Here is a 19,615-nt window from a genome sequence, read left to right on the forward strand (position 1 = left end):
AAAAATTATTAGACCTGCACGCTGTTCAACATTTTGTAACGCACACAGAGGTAAAGGCTGCTGTTGTAGAGCGTTTTAACCGTACTTTAAAGTCGAAGATGTGGCGATATTTCACCGCCAACAACACCTACAGATACGTGGATGTTCTAAAGGCTTTTATAGATGTTTATAACGCCACCTACCACAGGACAATCAAAATGGCCCCTGTTAAGGTAACAAGGGATAATTCGTTAATGGTGTGGAGAACGGTGTACGGTAGGCGTCTCACACAGAAGGTCAATAAACCGGATTTAAAAGAAGGGGCTCATGTCAGGGTTTCAAAGTTGAAGGGGGTCTTCACCAAAGGCTACCAACAAACATTCAGCGATGAGATATTCATAGTGGAAAGTGTGCAGCTTAAAGAAGGGGTATATATTTACAGGTTAAAGGACTACGCTGGGGAAGAGGTATCGGGTGTCTTTTACACAGAAGAGTTACAAGAGGTGCCCTACGACCCGAACAGGGTGTACAGGGTTGAAAAGGTTCTGAAAAGAAAAGGGAGCGGAGCCCGGCGACAGGCGTTGGTCAAATGGCGCGGGTGGCCCGAGAAATTTAACAGTTGGGTTCTGGCCAGCTCGTTGCACGGTGTGTGAGGTATAGCTGTAAACGCTATGATGGAGAACTCCCCTTTTTATATCACGCTGCCATCCAACGCTTCGAAGGACATGTTCCCAGACAATCAGATTTCGAGTTATACGGTGAAACTTGCAAAGCCAGTGGATTTGAAAGGCCCGTGGGAGGTGGCACTAACGGAAATACAGTACCCTAGAACTTGGAATACCTTTACAAAGGCCGATGTTAAATTTCATATAAAGCGACCTCAGGATGCACTGACCTATAACTTGTCTTTCCCGCACGGCTATTACCCTACCGTCGCAACGGTGGTCGATGCCATCAACAAGTCTATAGCCAGCACTGAAGCGTATGCTAATATATATCTGGTACTGGATCACGTTAGAAGAAAGGTGGTTCTTAAAGCCCCAGAGTTCAGTACAGTGTTTAAATGTAGTGGTAAATTACAAAGGGTTTTAGGGACCGTACAGCATCACCAAAGGCAGATGGATCCAGACCCTACATGCCCCGATATTAACGGCGGTTTTTATACACTCTACGTTTATAGCGACATTGTAGAGCCGCAGAGGGTCGGGGATAGTTATTCCCCTTTGTTGAGGTGGGTCCCGGTGCAGGGTGAAAATAACGCAATGGTTAATATACAACATCACAAACTCGACTATGTTGCAATTTCTAAAAACCATTTTGACACTATAACCATCATGGTGTACAACGATCAGTCGGAGCCGGTCGCCTTTAAATACGGGAAAGTTATTGTTAAGCTTCATTTAAGGCCACGGCGCGAAGGTGACTATTAGACAGCTGCAATGGTCACCATGAAAACCTACGGGGATCCCTCGATGTACAGGGACTATTATAGAGTTCAGGCCGGGTATGGCGGTCCCCAACCCTACTTTCAAGGGGCTCCGGTTATGTATGGGGCGGGATTGGGGGGTTTCTTCCGGAGCATGTTTAGACGTGCCATGCCCTTTTTGAGAAGAGGGTTCGAAATTGCAAAACCTCATGTTAAAGCGGCAGCTACAAACATAGCCCAGGACGTTGTGGGCAGTGTAACGTCTGCGGTAGCAGAGCGCATGAATAGACAGCCCCAAGAAGGAGCGGGGTTGCTGTATAAAGCGCATGGTTTTGTTAAAAGGAAGCGAAGGGCATCGCTGCGTAGGGGGCCGCCAAGGCCCTATAAGAAGCGCCGGACTACTTCAAAAGGCCCTCACAAAAGAAGAGTCATAAGACGGAAGAGATCAACCAAGAAGAAGAGAACTCGTTCTAGTGCGAATATTTTTTAAAACATCGATCATGGCCTTCGTACACTGTGCATCGGGTGAATGCGCCAAATCTGAGTTAGATCTGTTTTCTCTCAAACCCACACAGACAAGCATTGAAAACAGTTTTTTCATGGAAGTGTCACCGATGGCCGCTCTGACACCCCTTGCACCGATAGAGTTTTATGTGTCGGGATCCACGGATATGTACCTTGATCTCAACAATACTCTCCTGCACCTCGTCTGTAAAATAACCAAAGCGAACGGTGACAACATCGAGGATGATGCTAGAGTGGCCCCTATAGCCTATCCCATCGCAACAATGTTTAATCAAGTGGACATTAACCTAGGCGATCGCCTCGTCACACAGAGTGATAACATGTATGCCTACAGGGCATACATAGAGAGTATTCTAAATTATAGTCGTGATGCGCTGGACACACATCTTTCAGCGGGGCTCTTCTACCGAGATACCGAAGCGCATTTGGAGAACACAGCTTTGGACGGAGAGGGTTTTAAAAAAAGAGCCAGCTTCGTCGCCGGCAGTAGGCAGTTTGACCTCCTGGGGCGCGTACATTCAGACCTTTTCTTCCAAGACAAACTGTTAGTCAACGGTATTGATCTTAAGATCAAACTCAATCGTAACAAGGACTCTTTCTGTCTCATCAGCGGTGATGCAGAGCAGTATAAACTGGTTATATTGTCAGCGAGCCTGTTTGTAAAGAGAGTGAAAGTGTCCCCAAGTGTCAGACTAGCCCATGCTGAAGCTTTACAATTATCGAACGCCAAGTATGCCATTGAAAGAGTTGCTCTGAAGATATTCAGCATCCCCGCCGGAACCCGATTAACGCAGCAGCAGAATCTATTTCTGGGGCAGTTACCGAAACTCATCATCATAGGGTTTGTGGACAATACCGCTTTTAGTGGCGCCTACAACTCAAACCCTTTCAACTTCAAACACTATGATATCAACTATGCCGCTCTGGTTCACGAGGGTGCTGTGATCCCCGCAAAACCTTTCACGCCGAATTTTGGAACATCAAATTTTGTCCGGGAATATCTAGGGCTGGTCTCGATAACGGGGAAACAGCTGCGGGACTCAGGAGTAGTTGTTTCAAGGGAAGGGTATGCTGCAGGCTACACGCTGTTTGCGTTCGACCTGACGCCGGACATGGAAGATGGCGACCATTACAACCTGATCAAAAACGGAAATCTAAAAGCGGAAATACGTTTTACACAGGCACTGGCGGCCAATGTGAACATGGTTGTGTTCTCTGTATTCGACAGTGTTATTCAGATCAACCACGCCCGTCAGCTCATGTTTGACTACCATTGAAAAAGTGTAAAATAAAAATTAATTTTTTTTTTTTTATTTTTTAAAAAAATATATAAAATGGACACTACTGAGATACGTGACTTCTTAAGTAGACATAAATATGCTAAGAAATACTTTCTAGGGGTATACCCTAGCGATGGACTACCTGAAAAGATAGGTCCGGAAAGGCCCCGTACCCTCGTCTTTAACACCGATCCCCATTACAAGGGTGGGGCACATTGGGCGGCACTGTTTCTGGATGTGGACAAGGTTATAGTGTTTGATAGTTTAGCTGAATTCCCTAAGCATAGTATTTATACAAAGCCGATATTCAAATATGTAAAAAAAGCATCACCCACTGTTGTGTATAATAAACTGCGGGTACAGGATCCTATGGCCATCACATGTGGGGAACATTGTATATACTTTATTAGTAAAATGTCTGAAGGTATAACGTTTAGAAATTTTTTAAATCTATACTCAGATGATTTAGTAAACAACGATGATGTTGTTATGAAATATGTGAATGAAAACTACAGGACAATGTCACACGTTGTTAAAACAGACTCGGGTCTCTGTCAAAAGTGTAAGGTCTTGTAAAGCTGTTATTTGTACTTGTGAGTGTCTAAAATAAAAAACATCTTAAACAAGCTTTCATCCTAGGCATTTTTTTTTAATCCGTACTGTGTACATTTTCAAACCATTCATAAATAAAAAGATGGCATACTCCGGCTGAAAATTTAAAAGTGTTTATTACAAGCATGTTTCAACACGAACATTTACATGGTTAAACATATAAAATGAAGCACATTTTTTCGAACCGTAAAAACTTTTAACAAAAAAAACTATACATGTGTGCAAAATTAGATCGGTAGCCATGTGTTCATTTTGAATAGTCTCTTTTTAGGCCCCATAGGAAGATCAGCACGGTCCCGAGCGGGTGTTAGTTGTGGAAAGAAAGGCGATGTCGATATAGCGGGGCTCCTTGTAAAAATAGCGGGGGCCGGGTCTTTTAAACTTTCAAGCTTACGGCGATTCTCGGCATTTCCGATGATCGTGGAGGGAATGTTGAGTTCCGCAGCTGCATTTAGGAACTGTTCCCAGCCTCTAGGAGCTTCTCGTGTTGTTAGGGTTTTACCGTGTGTGAGACCCCGGACCAGATCATACATATGGGAACCAGCAACCGGCTGCCCTTTGTAAACGAATTCACCCCGGGCGTTCCAAGTGGTCAAATCTTTAGTAGTACTCATTTTACTGAGTAACATTTGCGCAGCCCCTCTATATTTCTGACTGATATTTTTTAAAAGGTCTAAGACAAAGGCATCAGTTGTGGGTGTGGGACCTATGTCATGAGCCTGCGTAGAGGGTCCAGGCGGCTGTTCAGCATCTGGGGTGTACAGCGTCAGTTTGGTTTTTTCAGAGGTGAGTTGCTTGTAGTATTGTAGAAAGTTTTGAAGGGCTCCTGAGTAAAGCCCTGCCTTGTCGTGGGGTTTTAAATCAGTCCGGTTCAAAATGGCTTTGATTTCCGCATCGAGACGATGTGTTTCGTTTTTGCGTATGTCCCAGACGTCCGTGTTAGAAGGGGACAGATGATCCACCTGTTGCCGGGGCACGAGGTACATTTTGTGGGCGTGCTCCATCAGGATCTCGACAGTAGCCCTGTGATTAGGGGTATAGCTATACCTAACAACGACCCTATAAAGCCTCTTGACTGTTTGAACAGTTTTCTTTTGGAAAGGAGTGAAGCCCTCTTATTGCTGAGCTTCTTAATAATGTGGCGTTTCTTCTTCAGAACCCGGAACTGGCGCGTTGATATAGGGACATTACCTTTTAGGGTGTTTAGGGCTATTTCTGAAATGGCGGCCACTAAATCATCCGTGGCAGCGCAGAGGATGGCTTTTCTTCTCGCGGGGCTGGCCGTGATCAACATTTTTAGAAGTCCTAAATTACGTCGTAACCGAGCCGACATTGTGGGGACCTTATATTACAAGGTTTAGAGTGTAAATGTTATAAGCAGCTTTTTACTTGTTCTTTTTATAGTTTTTGGACACTGTTTTAGGCGTGTAGGCGACTGGTAAGTCCGGGGGTATTATGCCGGATCGTAGTCTGTAGTCTTCAAAAGTGTTGGGTTTCAAATCCACCAGTAAGTAGCCGTGGGGTTTTGCTGTAGCATCGTTAAAGGCATCCATGAAAAACTGGGTGTTGCCGGGGTACATTTGTTTAGCTATAATTGAGATTTGAAGTTTGTCTCTAGGGTTTTTAAATAAGACCAGGTATGAGGCGTTGAGAGTTATGGACCGGCTGCTCTTGCCCTTGTAAAACAGGTTCTGCACTATATAGCATATGCTCAGATTGCGGTGGTGTGAATATTGCGTAAAAGCCCGCTCAAGCTCGGGGTGGTCCCCTCCTTCACGCATGAGGTCATCCACCACGACCATGTTTACAAGGTGTTTTGGTAGCAAGTCATCGTCGTTGAGATTATCGGGGATACCCTCTATAAATCGAATGTGGGGAAATTTTAGGGTGAGCTCAGTGTAAAGATCCTGCCAGCATGAATAAAGCCACACGATGTTGTTAGGGGTCTGAGATAAAACACCGGGAGCGTTTTCTAACAGTTTCTTTATAAAAAAACTTTTACCGCTATTGGAGGGCCCCGCTAAAACGCAGGAGAATGGGTGCTGCAGTCTGGTGTCCATATCTGGGCGATGTTCAAACCTCTAATGGCTTTTAGTAACCGTAAGGCAGTGTTTTGTAGTCCGTTGTGAGGACCCGTTTGTCAAACACTACTCTTAAGGTTTTAAACATAGGCTGTGTTGTAATTTCCCATTTTTTCTTGGACCTGACTATGCTCGGATGGTTTACAACAATGGCTTTGCTATTTTTGTGATCGCTCAATGCAGAGTATTCGTGCACCAGGCCCTTCAGACTGTCAAAGTTTATTTTAATCGTATTGTTGACGTTTAAAGTGATACCTTTGACTTTCATGCAAACCTTGTTGCTTGAGGTCTTATAACTGTACGTCTTAGGGCCTGATGAGGTAAATTCCTGTATATACTCCCCCTTTTCGAGCTCGCTGGTCAAATCCCCTAGATAATCACCCAGCGGAGGATCTTCATCACCCTCTTTACTCACAAAGATAACAGAGTCTGTGTCATGGTACAAACACCGTTCCTGAAGCTGGTCCAACAACCTGTAAAGCTCTAACCTGGCGTGAGCGGTTGTGAAGCATGCTATAAAGATGTTTATATTGTTACACGTTGTGGGGTACTCTTTGGCGTATTTCCAGCATAGAACGGCCGTCTCGTCGTCAATAAATTCACAACTGGATACGTCATAAACAGGTGTGAATATGTACTTAAAAAGCTCATCCGGATCTGTGACGATGGATGTGTTTGACAAATTGGTCCGCTGTGCGAACTTTCCCCACAAGGAGTTGAGACAGAGCTTAGCTAACTGCCGGCGGGCGGGGTTAACCTTAATGAACGCAGGTCTCAGTTTAATACCCTCGCGCGCTTTGTAATCAGCGATATACTTTTTCTTTGAGGGCTCATCGACACACCATTCTGGATACCCCGAGGCCTCCTGCTTGTCTCTAAGAAACAAGTTTATGTACTCAGAAAAGAGCTGTGTTGTTGTATTTGGAAAGTGCCAGACTTCCAGGATTTTACCAAGCCGATACCCTTTCTCTAGGGCCGTCTGCACCTCAATGGTACACCACGTCCCTTCCAGCAGCCTCTGCTCATCACTATGCCGACATTCGCTAAGCTGTTTACTTTCAGCGCAGGTACGGCATAGGGGGAACATTAGCTTACCGTCGACTCTATAAGGGAGCACCGGAAAGTAAAGTTTCCGCGGAGGGTGAATCTGACACTTAATGATTCCAAAGTACTCTTTGAGAGGTTTAAAGTTCCTGTATACAATTGTAGGGTGGCCCACAGGGTACAACTTCACCTTGTTCACAAATGGATACAGACTAGTGAAGTCGTAGTAATGCATTTTCTCACCAGGGCCAGCTACACGGTACAATTGAATGGCGTTTGTACGGCCGCCGAATAAGGCGTCACGGGGCTCCAGCGGTGAAGGTAGCTGCTGGCTCTTAATAAAAGTGCTCAGTGCGCCATCTTTCGATAGCTCAGTTACCCAATCATGTTCCCAGAGAGTTCTCAGAACAAACCCACAACTCTCAATATACTGCGCCTTTGCCAGAGTCCGGCGGTACAGATGTTCAAACGTGGTGCCCTGCAGTCTATTAAATTCATGGGGTTTGTAACACTGAGGGCAACCATGGTAAAAACACCCGTTGAACTCAAAGGCCGTTGGAACACCGTTAATTAATGCATACCCGTCTAGATAGTAGCGGCCTAGACGGTATTCGCCGCCCTGCAAAGCGTGCTGAATGAAGATGCTCTCATTCACAGAGACGTACATGAGCCACTGAATAGAAGGTGTGGAGTAACGTTTCTGCTTGCCGTTATAGAGGTCAGGTGGTATTAAGGCGATAGTTTCAGACCTTAAAAACATGTGTTTATAAATAGACATGCACATTGAAGCCAGAGTAATGTTTTGAAATGGGTCCAGGTATACAGTTATTTTTTTTTCACGCTCGCACGGATCTGTTTCAATAAACACGACCCGCTTCGTCATAGCCACCACAACATCTCTGAATAGGTTGCATGCTTTTCGCAATATCATAACGTCCGCCTGACAGTATGCTCTCAATTCAGTTTGGAAATGAAACCGTTTTTCACGGTTTTCATCGTACCACTGTAGAAAACTCTCTTTTTCAGAGGGCATCATATAATCGCAACCATAACTGTCGGGCGGAGGCATAGGCCCGAAGTAATTCTGATTAGCCCATGTGTTAAAAAAGTGTGGGAAATAACCTTTACAGCCTTCAAACCCAAAGGCTTTTGGCAGTTTGCTCAACTTCATGGGCAGAAAATTCAAGGTGTCTATGAACCTAATGTCAAAAGGCACAACCTTAAGCAGCATTAGTTTGGAACCTTGGGTTATGAGACTAACGGGAAGCTTTTCATGTATCAGGTCCCTGATAATGAAAAAAGAATCATATGCTTTGGAGTTGTGAGCCAGAAATGTATAATCCTGGTATCGGGGTTGCATAAATGTGAGGAGGAAATCATTCACGCAAGCCCGACCTTCAAACTCCCAGCTCCCATCACCGGTTAGATGGTGGGCGTAAATATAGTTTGGTTGGTGCACCCCCGTCTCTTGCGTACACTCTATGTCAAATACGATATAGTCTTCTGTTTTTTTCTGGTAGTGACTTCTGAGCATGTAACACTCATGGGTTGTTCCGGCTATAAAAGGAGCTGTACACCTAGGGCACTGCATACCTTCACATTTGTGATCGACAGGTTTATAACGGCCGCAAGTCCCACAGTCGGCTTTAAGAACACATTGGGCGAGGCCTATGTGCGTGTTTAAGCAGTCTTGCGACCGACAAAACAGCTTGCACGTTGGACAGTTCACTTTCAGAGCATTGTCATTGACACAACCGTCCCTCTGACACATTTTACAGTGTAATTCACACTGGTGTTTGGTCCGGTTGTTGTATATGTGATCGCAATGCTCACACACATACTTGGCGCCTAGAAAACCCTTCAGGTTCAAGACACCGTAAAAGTGGTTTTCATGGTGTAGCACATACACGGTCTTGTTTTTCACACCTTCATTGGTAGTGAAGTACTTCCAAGAACCTGCATGGTATAGAACTTTAACCGTCACGGCGAAGTGATTCTCAAAAAGTCCCAGATCCCCAAAACCGACCATTTTGTCAGTCGGTATCTGAAGCGCCTCATGTGCTGCTACAGCCATCGCCATAATGACGGCGTCTGGGGTAGAGCGGTCCATCAATAAGCCTGCAATGCTTGCGGCCAGACACATGTTGGTAGCTCCGGTATTAAAATCGAGCAGCCATCGTGATTTCTTGTCAATGATTTTACTGTACATAACGCTCTTTAAGGCTCTGGAAGCACCCCCCTCGTGCCCCCTAACAACGAGGGAGATGATTCTAAAGGACCCGTACGCCAGTAATTCAGCCTTGCTCTGTAAAAGTTTAGATAGGTTTTCTAAAAACGTTACAGCGTCAAACACATCCCGAGATGACCGTCTGGTGAACAGGGGACTATTGAGACCCTGTCCCTGAAAACGCATCTGAAAGAAATCATTAGGACCCACATCGTGTAACAATCGTTCGATCAGCGTTTGCACAGCCTGATGTATAGCTATGATGCCATGATCTGAGGAGTGTAGGCGATCTAGGTTAACGAACCTAAACTCCTCATAGTGTTCTGTAGCGTTAAACCGCTCTACAACACGACTATACCGTCTCACACTTTCCATAAAAACTGGTTCTGAAGCCTCAGTTTGAGAATTACTGGTTGTTGGAGAGCTCCCAGGGGTGTGGTTAGATGTAGGTGTGTTTTTAGACCTTCTGGTAACGCAGAGTCTGGCTTTCTTTAACTTTTTTATTACCAGCTTGCGTTTTCTAGAGCTACCAAGCCACTCTGGCTTCTTATGGGCCCATCTGGTTTTTGGTAAACGACCCCCGCCGATCTGAACAATGTCTGGCTTGTTTACAAATGGTGACACTGACACTACACCGACTTCGGACGGGGCTCCTCCAGACTGCTTAAGGCTGAGACGGCTCGGACCGCCACCCCCAGACGGCCTGTAAAGACCAGCAGCACCTCCTAACTCTATATTTTGAGGTCTTATGGGTGCAGGGCTTGGGGGTTGACATGACCTCTGACTATTGAGTGCTCGTAAAACTCTTAGAGCTCTACTAAGCAGGTGCTGGGGCTTCTTTTCATATTTAGACCTATGGCCCCCTGTACTGGTAAATGTAGTTCTAACATTCCCCGGGTATGTACGCTCACCTAGTCATGATGGGATGTTACCCATGGCCACAATTGTTGAAGCGCAAGTTTGGGCCATTGTGTTTCTACACCGAGCCATCAGCTGTTTTAAAGCCTTTATGCTAGCTCTGGATGCCCCTCTATTACCGTCGTTCTTACATAGTTTTAAAGTTTTTAGACGGAGTTGGCATTTTAACTGTCTGAACGAATGATGGATTTCTTTAACGTAGCTGTCTAGAACTCTAGCCCGGCTTGAAAGGTTTGTTTCAAGGCCAGTACTTGTGACACTAGAGGGGTGATTGCCAACTCCCTGAGCATCCCCAGTTATAGGACAGCGGCCGTTGTTATCACCCCCAATCACGGCTGAGGGATCAGAGCGGGACGTAAAAACAGGATTCCAGTGTGAACATCCAGGAGTTTGAGAGCCCTGATCATCGCTCGAGGGTGTTCCAAAACTCTGATTTTGCGTTCCGCTACACCCTATACTGCTGTCGGGGTATATTGATGATGATGGTGAAGACCATTGCGCACGGGCACTTGGCGCAGGACTGGTGGGGTCGTATGCCCCCGGGGGTGTATCGGGGGACATCAGACATGGGGATGCCGGGGCTTCAGAACTTTGGGTAGTACCAGCTAGAGCCTTAAGAAGCTCTATACAGTGGGAGTAGGGATCCTCTGCAGGGTGATCATTTTCCATGGAGGGGTCACATAACACAGCGGGGATAGTTGTACACCCTGGAGAGGTTAGGTCGAGGCCAGACACGCCGGTATTAGAACTCTGGACCCTAGGGGGAGCCGGTTGTACCTCAACAAAATTTTTAAAAGACAGGTCTAGAGGCCCAGATTGTTGCTCAGGGTTCTGGAACTTCTTCCTACGATTCTTTAAGGACAGCCGATTTATTTTAGGGTTGCTGCACTGTTTTGGGGACCCTCCAGAGGCTTCACAAGGTGCAATCAGTTGGGCGCTTGGCGTTGTAAGAACGATAATGTCCGGATGGTCACACCCCAAACCCTGGATAGTTGTTGCAGAAGTGCCCGCTGTACTAGGTATTCCCTTTATGATGGATGATGTGGTGTCGTTATGAGTTGTACCTGGTCCAGGAGCGACGGATGTGGAGATGTTGCAGGGCGGGTCTCGGTGCTCGGGTTGGCTCACGAGTACCGATGACTTTGTGGGGTTTTGAACAGTCCCAGTGTAGACCTTTAAAGATGACATCCGCGGCTTAGGCTGAGGGCAGGCGTCTCCGGAGCTCTGGTGTGATGATTCTAGGACGTAAAGATAGCAAAATATAGATTAGGGCTAGTTAGAGCGGCTATACCTATGGGTCGGAAAGACGTTTAGACACACGCTGCACTGTATACACCAAACTCTACATTTTCTTAAACTCACCATGGTTTTTCCGGCTTGAGGGTCCCTTCTTAATGGGCGGGCCGTCCTTAGAACCAGGGGACTTCCTTTTGCGGGGCTGCTTTTTAAGCTTTCCATCCATATCCCGGCTCGCTTCATCCATAGGAGCCCCTCGGGATAAAAAACATAAAAAAATAATGTTACACATACAATATAATACATAGACTATACGAACTCACTGAGATGACCAAATATAGGTCTGATTGTTAGACCCTGTTAGGTTTTCAATGGGGGTACAAAAAGACCCCTAATATATACCTGCAGAAACGTTATCCTGTGACAAGGTGCTTGACCCCTCTTGAACATGGAGGATTTGTTGGAGAGAGGCAATCGCGCACCTGAGTTCTGCATCATAACCTATGCAAACACATGGGTGCCCATTAGAAGTAAAATAAAAAAATAACATTCCTGACAACGTCGTTCAGAACGACCAAGGTCCTGTAACTCACCTTGCTGCACGGTCTCCATTTGCACAGGGGGTTCCCCAGACTCTTGACAGTCCTGTGTACAAGAGAGACAGATTTACCTTTAAACATACCACAATTCATCTTCTACGTCCGAACCCTTCATAAAAGCACAACAAGGGTAGGACAAAAAGAAGAAAAAAAAAAAAAAAATTTAAAAATAAATTTAAAAAAAATAAAAAAAATAATAATAAATAAAAAAAAAAAAATTATAAATAAATTTTTTTTTTTTTTTTTTTTTTAAATGTATCTCTCAAGATTCAAATTGTTGAATCCCTATGTTCTGTAAGTATAAATACATATTGACAACTGTAAAACTTTTCTCAAAAACTATACACGGTTTAATAAACAAATTCCACATGGTGGCGCTCTTGCATAATACTACCTCTAGGACTGTCTCTATAAGACATAGACTGGAAAGTGGATCCTAGGATCCAGGCCTGGTTTTCACCTTAGCTGAACAAGGCTGTGAACCATGTGTGGGGGCGGAGCTCAGTCTAAACTCCTAGCTGAGCCAATTCCAACACCACACAGTCTTTGTTTTAAAAGAAAAAGAAAATGGCCGGATGTGGATGCAACATGTGTGAGGTCCTGGTTTTTTTTCAAGGCAACAAAATCAGATCCAAAGCCATCCTGAACTAAGGTGAGTGGGCTGTGGTACTTGAGGGGTCTGAAAAGCTTTTAGCAGGGATAGTTATTTTTTAATCATTATTATTTTAATTTATTTCAATATTTTTTTTTATTTATATGCTTTTAAAAAAACGACCTTGTAGGCCCCTAAACCCCTGTCCACACTTGCCACACAAACACACACAGATATATATATATATATATATATAAATAAATAAATATATATATGTATATATATATTTTTTTTTTTTAAAGGCTGTCACATGATGGCCTGGGGGTCTCTGAGCCCTGTGCTCAGGGACCTCATATTTGTATTTGTATTTTTTTTTTTTAAATGCTGCCCTATGGGGCCTTGGGGGCCCCAATCCCAAGGCCCCCAAAACGCTATTCATTTTTATTTCTTTTTTTTTATATTTGTATGGGCCCTAGGGCCCTAGCGCGCGAGGTCAGGACCCCACAGACCCGGGCCTCGCGCCATTACTATATATTTTTTTTTTTTAAACAAGCAAATGCCGCACTCTGGCGGCAAGCGATCGGATCCCCGAGACCTTGGGAACCCCACGAGGTCTTGGGGATCCGATCGGATGGTTTAATTAGAGAGAATACCGCGCTGAAACACGCACGGCATTCTCTCTAATTAAACTTTCAACGCGGCTCTCAGAAGCCGCTGGGGTGTTCCCCAGCGGCTTCTGAGAGCCGCGTTGTTAATAAGCCCATTTTTTAAAAAAAAACTGCCGGCAGAGGTCTCCGAGGCTGTAAACGCTCGGAGACCTCGTTATCAAGTTAGGAGATCTCTTCACGGAGGCATCGCGACCTCCGAGAAGAGATCTCCTAACTTGATAACGCTGTCTCCGGGCTTTTACAGCCTCTGGAGACACGCGCTATTAACTTAACAAAGCGGCTTTCAGAGACCTGCAGGTCTCTGGGAGCCGTTTTGTTAAGTTAATAACGCGGGTCCCCAGAGCCCAGGACGGCTTTGGGGACCCGCGTTATTAACTTAACAAAGCGGCTCTCAGAGACCTGCAGGTCTCTGGGAGCCGCTTTGTTAAGTTAATAACGCGGGTCCCCAGAGCCCAGGACGGCTTTGGGGACCCGCGTTATTAACTTAACAAAGCGGCTCTCAGAGACCTGCAGGTCTCTGGGAGCCGTTTTGTTAAGTTAATAACGCGGGTCCCCAGAGCCCAGGACGGCTTTGGGGACCCGCGTTATTAACTTAACAAAGCGGCTCTCAGAGACCTGCAGGTCTCTGGGAGCCGTTTTGTTAAGTTAATAACGCGGGTCCCCAGAGCCCAGGACGGCTTTGGGGACCCGCGTTATTAACTTAACAAAGCGGCTCTCAGAGACCTGCAGGTCTCCGGGACCAGTTTTGCTAAGTTAATAACAACGGTCCCCAGAGCCCAGGACGGGTTTGGGGACCTACGTTATTAGCCTAGCACAGCTGCTTTCAGAGACCAGCAGGTCTCTGAAAGCAGTTGTGCTAGGTTAATAACACCGGTCCCCAGAGCACAGACCGGCTCTGGGGACCACGAGTTATTAACCTAGCAAAGCTGCTTTCAGAGACCTGCAGAGACCTGCAGGTCTCTGGGAGCAGTTTTGCTGTGTTAATTACTCGAGCCCCAGAGCGCAGTATGGCTCTGGGAACCTAGTGATTAACTTAACAAAACAGCTTTCAGAGACCTAGTGGCCTCTGAGATCAGTTTTGCTAAGTTAATCACAAGGGCCCCAGAGCTCAGGCCGGCTCTGGGGGGGCCCTTGCTATGAACATTTTGGCGCGGCTCTCAAAAGGCCACGCGGTCTCTTGAGAGCCACGCCGCAAAAGTTCATAACCTGGGCACCCCAGAGCTATGGTTGACCCCTTGGAGCGTAGTTATTAATTTTAGAGCTCTGCACCCCGGAACTCATTGCGCTGAGCTCTAAAATTAACAACTAGGCCACCCCCAAAAGCTCACCACTTAAACACACTATTGCGGTCATATAATACTGGCCCATACCATAAAATACACATAAAAAAATACATAAAGAGCCCCATAACATTTCCTGTACAAATTAAATACAGCCCCACCACTAATACCATTAGCTACACAACCCCCTGAACCATGACGTACACAATAAGCCCACCAAACTGCCATCAAAATAAGTGCAACCCCACAAAAATACAGGCCCCTACATAGTCCCAGAACCAATATGTACATATTAAGCAGTCCAAATACACCCCACATCGTAAGTGCACTCGCCCTGAAATACATGCCTATACATTGCACATTAACCCACAAGTACCAATTAAACAACCCCTAGCCCCACAAAACAAGTGCAGACTTTAAAAAATACCGACAGATACACAGCCCCAGAATCAGCAAGTACACATTAAAAGAACACCATCCCACAAAATGAGTGCAGATTTTCAAAAATACATGTCCATACACAGGTCCAGAACCAGCAGGTACAAGTTAAGCAGTACCAATACAATCCCCAAAATAATTGCACCCCCATAAAAATACAGACAAATACATAGCACAAGACCCTACTAGGACCATTTAAACAAAATCACCCCACAAAGTAATTACAGTATCTCAAAAATACACTAATAGCAGCTTTTACATTTTTTATTTTTTATTTATTTTTTAAAAGCAGGCATTTTACATATCTATGTATAGTTAAACAGATTGGTGCTAATGTCATTGTTAAACTTTAGTAAAACACATACACACATCACACTGTTACAGACCTTAAGTAGAAGATGTTCAGCATCACCAGTCTGAGCTCTGCCCTTCATGTTTCCAGCCATTATGTCCTGATGCGTCCCTGCTTGCCACAAATGTCAGTATGTAGTTCAGAAAAAAAGAGGCCTGTGAAGTTGGGGGGTTCTTATACTAGGATCACAGTGGTAATTATGCCTGGGCTCTGTGATTGGTGGGACCTGGAAATAGGCATCTGTTATAGGTTAGCAATATTTGGCCTTTGTTGTGTTTCAACTTTTAATTACTGTGTCTGTTTTCTAATTTAACCCCACCTCTGTCACCCCTGGAAAGAATGTAAGCCCATCTCTGTTTTAGATTAGCCATGCCACAACAACCTCTGTTGTGTTTCAAACTTTTAATTACAGGGTCAGTTCTGGGAACCCCTGAAAGAATGTAGGCCCATCTCTGTTTTAGATTAGCCATGCCACAACAACCTCTGTTGTGTTTCAAACTTTTAATTACAGGGTCAGTTCTGGGAACCCCTGAAAGAATGTAGGCCCATCTCTGTTTTAGATTAGCCATGCCACAACAACCTCTGTTGTGTTTCAAACTTTTAATTACAGGGTCAGTTCTGGGAACCCCTGAAAGAATGTAGGCCCATCTCTGTTTTAAATCAGCCATGCCCCTCAACCTCTGTTGTGTTTCAAACTTTTAATTACCGTGTCAGTTCTGGGAACCCCTGAAAGAATGTAGGCCCATCTCTGTTTTAAATCAGCCATGCCCCTCAACCTCTGTTGTGTTTCAAACTTTTAATTACCGTGTCAGTTTCTAATTTAACCCCACCTCTGTCACCCCTGGAAAGAATGTAGGCCCATCTCTGTTTTAGATCAGCCATGCCCCTCAACCTCTGTGGTGTTTCAAACTTTTAATTACTGGGCCAGTTCTGGGAACCCCTGAAAGAATGCAGACATGTCTCTGTTTTAGATTAGCCATGCCACAACAACCTCTGGGGTGTTTCAAACTTTTAATTACAGGGTCAGTTTTCTAATTTAAACCATCTGGGAACCCATGAAAGAATGCAGGCCCACCTCTGTTTTAGATTTACCTCTCTACATTGATAGGCTGGCTCTAACATAAGCAACATTTGACCATTCCCACTTTATTTATTTTTTGGATTAGCCAACAGTGTGGAGGTTTGACCAGACCGCCCACTTTGCAGCCCTGTGCAGAGGCCCCCTAACTGGCACTTGGGCATGAATGTCTGACATGTCCAGACCTGTCCCTCTCAGGCTCTGAAACCACTTGCACAGCACTAAGTCATACTTTTTTTACACAACTCATAGGCCAAAACCCAGGGGCTAGGACCCAGACACAGGGCTAACACGTGACACCACGTGTTCACAAACCACGTGACACCCCCATGCACGTCACTTCCGGGGAGGGCTTTCTGGGACACCGGAAGTCCCAGCCACCGGATATGACGTCATTTCCGGGGCGGGACAACTGTCACTTTTAATATGGTGATTAAAGGTATCCCTTCCTACTACTGTTATTTATCATTGTGCGAAGGTTGATGTGAGAAATACTAACCTTCTTCAAGAGTTACGAGTCATACTAAATTGTTTTCCTTCCTTGTAGAGAATTGGTGCAAAGATAATGCTAAAGTATTTTTCTAATTAAAAAACATACTAAAATGATTTTAAAAAGATCAGATTTACTTGTTTGTTTTAACCAGTGCAGTTTGTTACAGAATGCAACCATTCTTTGTTACTTTCATCAGCTGTGCTTGTACTATGGCAGTTTCTTACAGATTACTGATGCAACCATTATTTTGTATTGTTTTCGAGCTACAAGTTTATTCACGACTCAACAATTCCTAAATTTTTCCATGGTTTGCTCCAAGTAAAACTATTATACATTATTGCATTAGGAGTGGCACCTTTACTCCGTGATCATCTATAAGGCTTTTGAGATTGAATTCAACATATCGTCCACAAAAAGCAAGAATTTAGTAAATCCACTAATCTGAGGGATTGATATACCATATAAAGTGAGTATTTCAGCTTGAGACCATGTTCTCACATCACATTCAATAAACAGAGGTTTCAACAAAGTGTGTCATGCTTGGAGTAAGCAAGGACAGAGGCACACTTTATGCAATAAAGATTAATTTGAAAAACCACAAAGTCTGCAATGGTTTGTTGGCCATTTTTGCACCCACCTTGGAGTCCCATCCTTTGTTGAATACATGCCAATTCTTAACTTAAGAAAAAATCCCTTGTGCTCAGTTGGAGATGTGCACGTAGATACTGTTGGACCTCAAGTTTTTCAAACAAATTAATAGCAGTCCAAGCATGTTTATTTTCCATTCAGTCCTCTTTATCCATTACAAAACTCAAATAATTTGTTGAACGATTTAAAGCGATCTTAATAGTGACTTTGTTTACTTCCAAAAGCCCAGAAGGCTGAAGGTTAAAGGTACGAGGACACTCTGATAAACAGGATCTCCAAACACTTGTAAAATTGTTAATTGCTAACACAAATTGGCTAAAGAGCCAGGTCCAGATGTAAACAGGGGATGTAAACATTTTAAAAAGGCAGACTGTCTCAATAAAGTTTGGCTTAAAAGGCCAAACTCTGTCGAATTTCCACATGACTAATGTTTCTCAGGATCTTGAAGATATATTTAAATGCTTTAATTGGTAAGTTGTCCAATAAATTGGACTTGAGACCTCGAAAAATTATTGATCCGTTAGCCAATGAAGTAATCAACTTAACCTTCTTGATTTGTTATAAATTCCTGTGGCTGGGTCATGATAGCTTGTCAGGCAATGTTCTAAAAACAAAGATAAGTGAGGCAGGTTTAGTCCTGTGGACATACGAATTCTTAGTCTCTTGACTGATAATTTAAGCTGATATGAAAGGGAACAAAAAGGGAAGAATTTTGAAAGCAATGCAGGAGAGGAAAATTACAACAATTTGGGCAGGCACCATTACAATATCTGAGCATTTGATTTAACAGGAGAGAACTTCAAAAGTTAAGAGAACAAGTTAAAACTTTTCATGGAATGATTTCACTCATTTATTTAGGAACCAACACAGTTTTGGGAGCTGATGAGGCTGTCAGATTACTGCATCTCTGCTAGAAAAGAAAGAAAAATCAAACACAGCAGAGGTATTGAACCTGGTTCCACTTCCAGGCAATACACAGCATTGGAGTGAAAAAGGTCTTAACTGGATGGATGCTCACAACAGCCGACTTTTCTTTTGCAAAGTAGGAATGTAGAAAATTCAGTAAAGTATCTAAGTTATCATGGTGGGCCCCATGAGGATTGCGGGTTGACGAGCTTCCGTGAAGTATAGTGCAGTCCTTCCTAATTCTAGCTCCTTAGAAACATTTGTCATTTCCATTAATGCTGGGGTCTGCTTGCATGCTTTGCAATTTGGATGTGCCTGGCAGTAGCTTTTTCAGCAGATTTATTTTATCTCTATTAACTGCTTAGTACCCTAGAGGATCTTTAGTGGACAGGATATATGGAAAGGTACTTTATTGCTTTTACACATCCTGCTCTTATTTACTCAGCACTGCCTTTCCGGAACATCTGATGGATTCACCTTGATTTATTACCTGATGTGGTTTAGTTTTGTGTCCTCTTTTTCCTTTTCCTCTCTTTTGTCTGAATTGAGACTCCAACTCCTTCTGCCTAGCACATATGTGTATTACCTAACTTAAGTATTCTGAACAGGTGAAAATTTGAAAATTACAGAATATGTGTCTGATCATTATTTGGAGTAAGCCTTTACCTTTACAACCCATAGAGAAGGCATGGTCGGACTACAGTCAATGTTATTTTTTAATTTTCATACTAAAGCATGTTCAAAAATAAATTTTTGATTTACATTTTTTTGAAAGTGTTCCTATTTTCCTGTAAGTGGTGTTACTATGTTACTGTTTTTCTCTGTCTCCGTCGACTTCTATGACAGTGCATTACAGCATCAGTGATTGACCATGTGTGGTGCTTGACTTATTCCAGTGCTTGGTTGGAGTAGATTTGAGCCTGTTTTGTCAATAGTGCTATTGGAGTGCATGTAGGTCTAACTTGTGTGCATAGCAAATGGTTACTCATTTGTGGGTCTATTCCAGCCTTTGTATGCACCTCACTAACCCCCTCCCACACTTTCCTGTAGCTCTAACCACTTAGTAGAAGATATACTCCATTTCCCACCTCTCCCCACCCCCCCTCCTATTATTTACATATAAATGTAGAACTCCCCTGCAGATTTCTCCACAAACCTAGGTGAAGATCTTCTGTCAGAGGTTTCTGAATAGCTTTTGTGAGTACATACTTAGAAATGTTTTTGTGGATTTTT

General features: G+C 44.0%; 1 protein-coding gene across 1 annotated transcript in view; it reads right to left on the bottom strand.

The window, feature by feature from the left end:
• LOC138283308 (uncharacterized) overlaps positions 1-15,674 on the bottom strand; it is a 35,140-nt gene extending 19,466 nt beyond the window's left edge. Inside the window, exons 1-5 of the mRNA XM_069221322.1 lie at positions 15,292-15,674; positions 11,922-11,973; positions 11,731-11,829; positions 11,455-11,583; positions 10,338-11,330 (exon numbers count right to left, since the gene is read on the bottom strand). Of these exons, the coding sequence (XP_069077423.1) occupies positions 10,338-11,330; positions 11,455-11,583; positions 11,731-11,829; positions 11,922-11,973; positions 15,292-15,351 (1,333 nt within the window). The 5' untranslated portion in view covers positions 15,352-15,674. The remainder of the gene's footprint in view (positions 1-10,337; positions 11,331-11,454; positions 11,584-11,730; positions 11,830-11,921; positions 11,974-15,291) is intronic.
• Between the last annotated feature and the right edge of the window lie 3,941 nt (positions 15,675-19,615).

This window comes from Pleurodeles waltl, chromosome 3_1 (assembly GCF_031143425.1).
Source record: "Pleurodeles waltl isolate 20211129_DDA chromosome 3_1, aPleWal1.hap1.20221129, whole genome shotgun sequence".
NCBI classification, from domain to species: Eukaryota; Metazoa; Chordata; class Amphibia; order Caudata; family Salamandridae; genus Pleurodeles; species Pleurodeles waltl.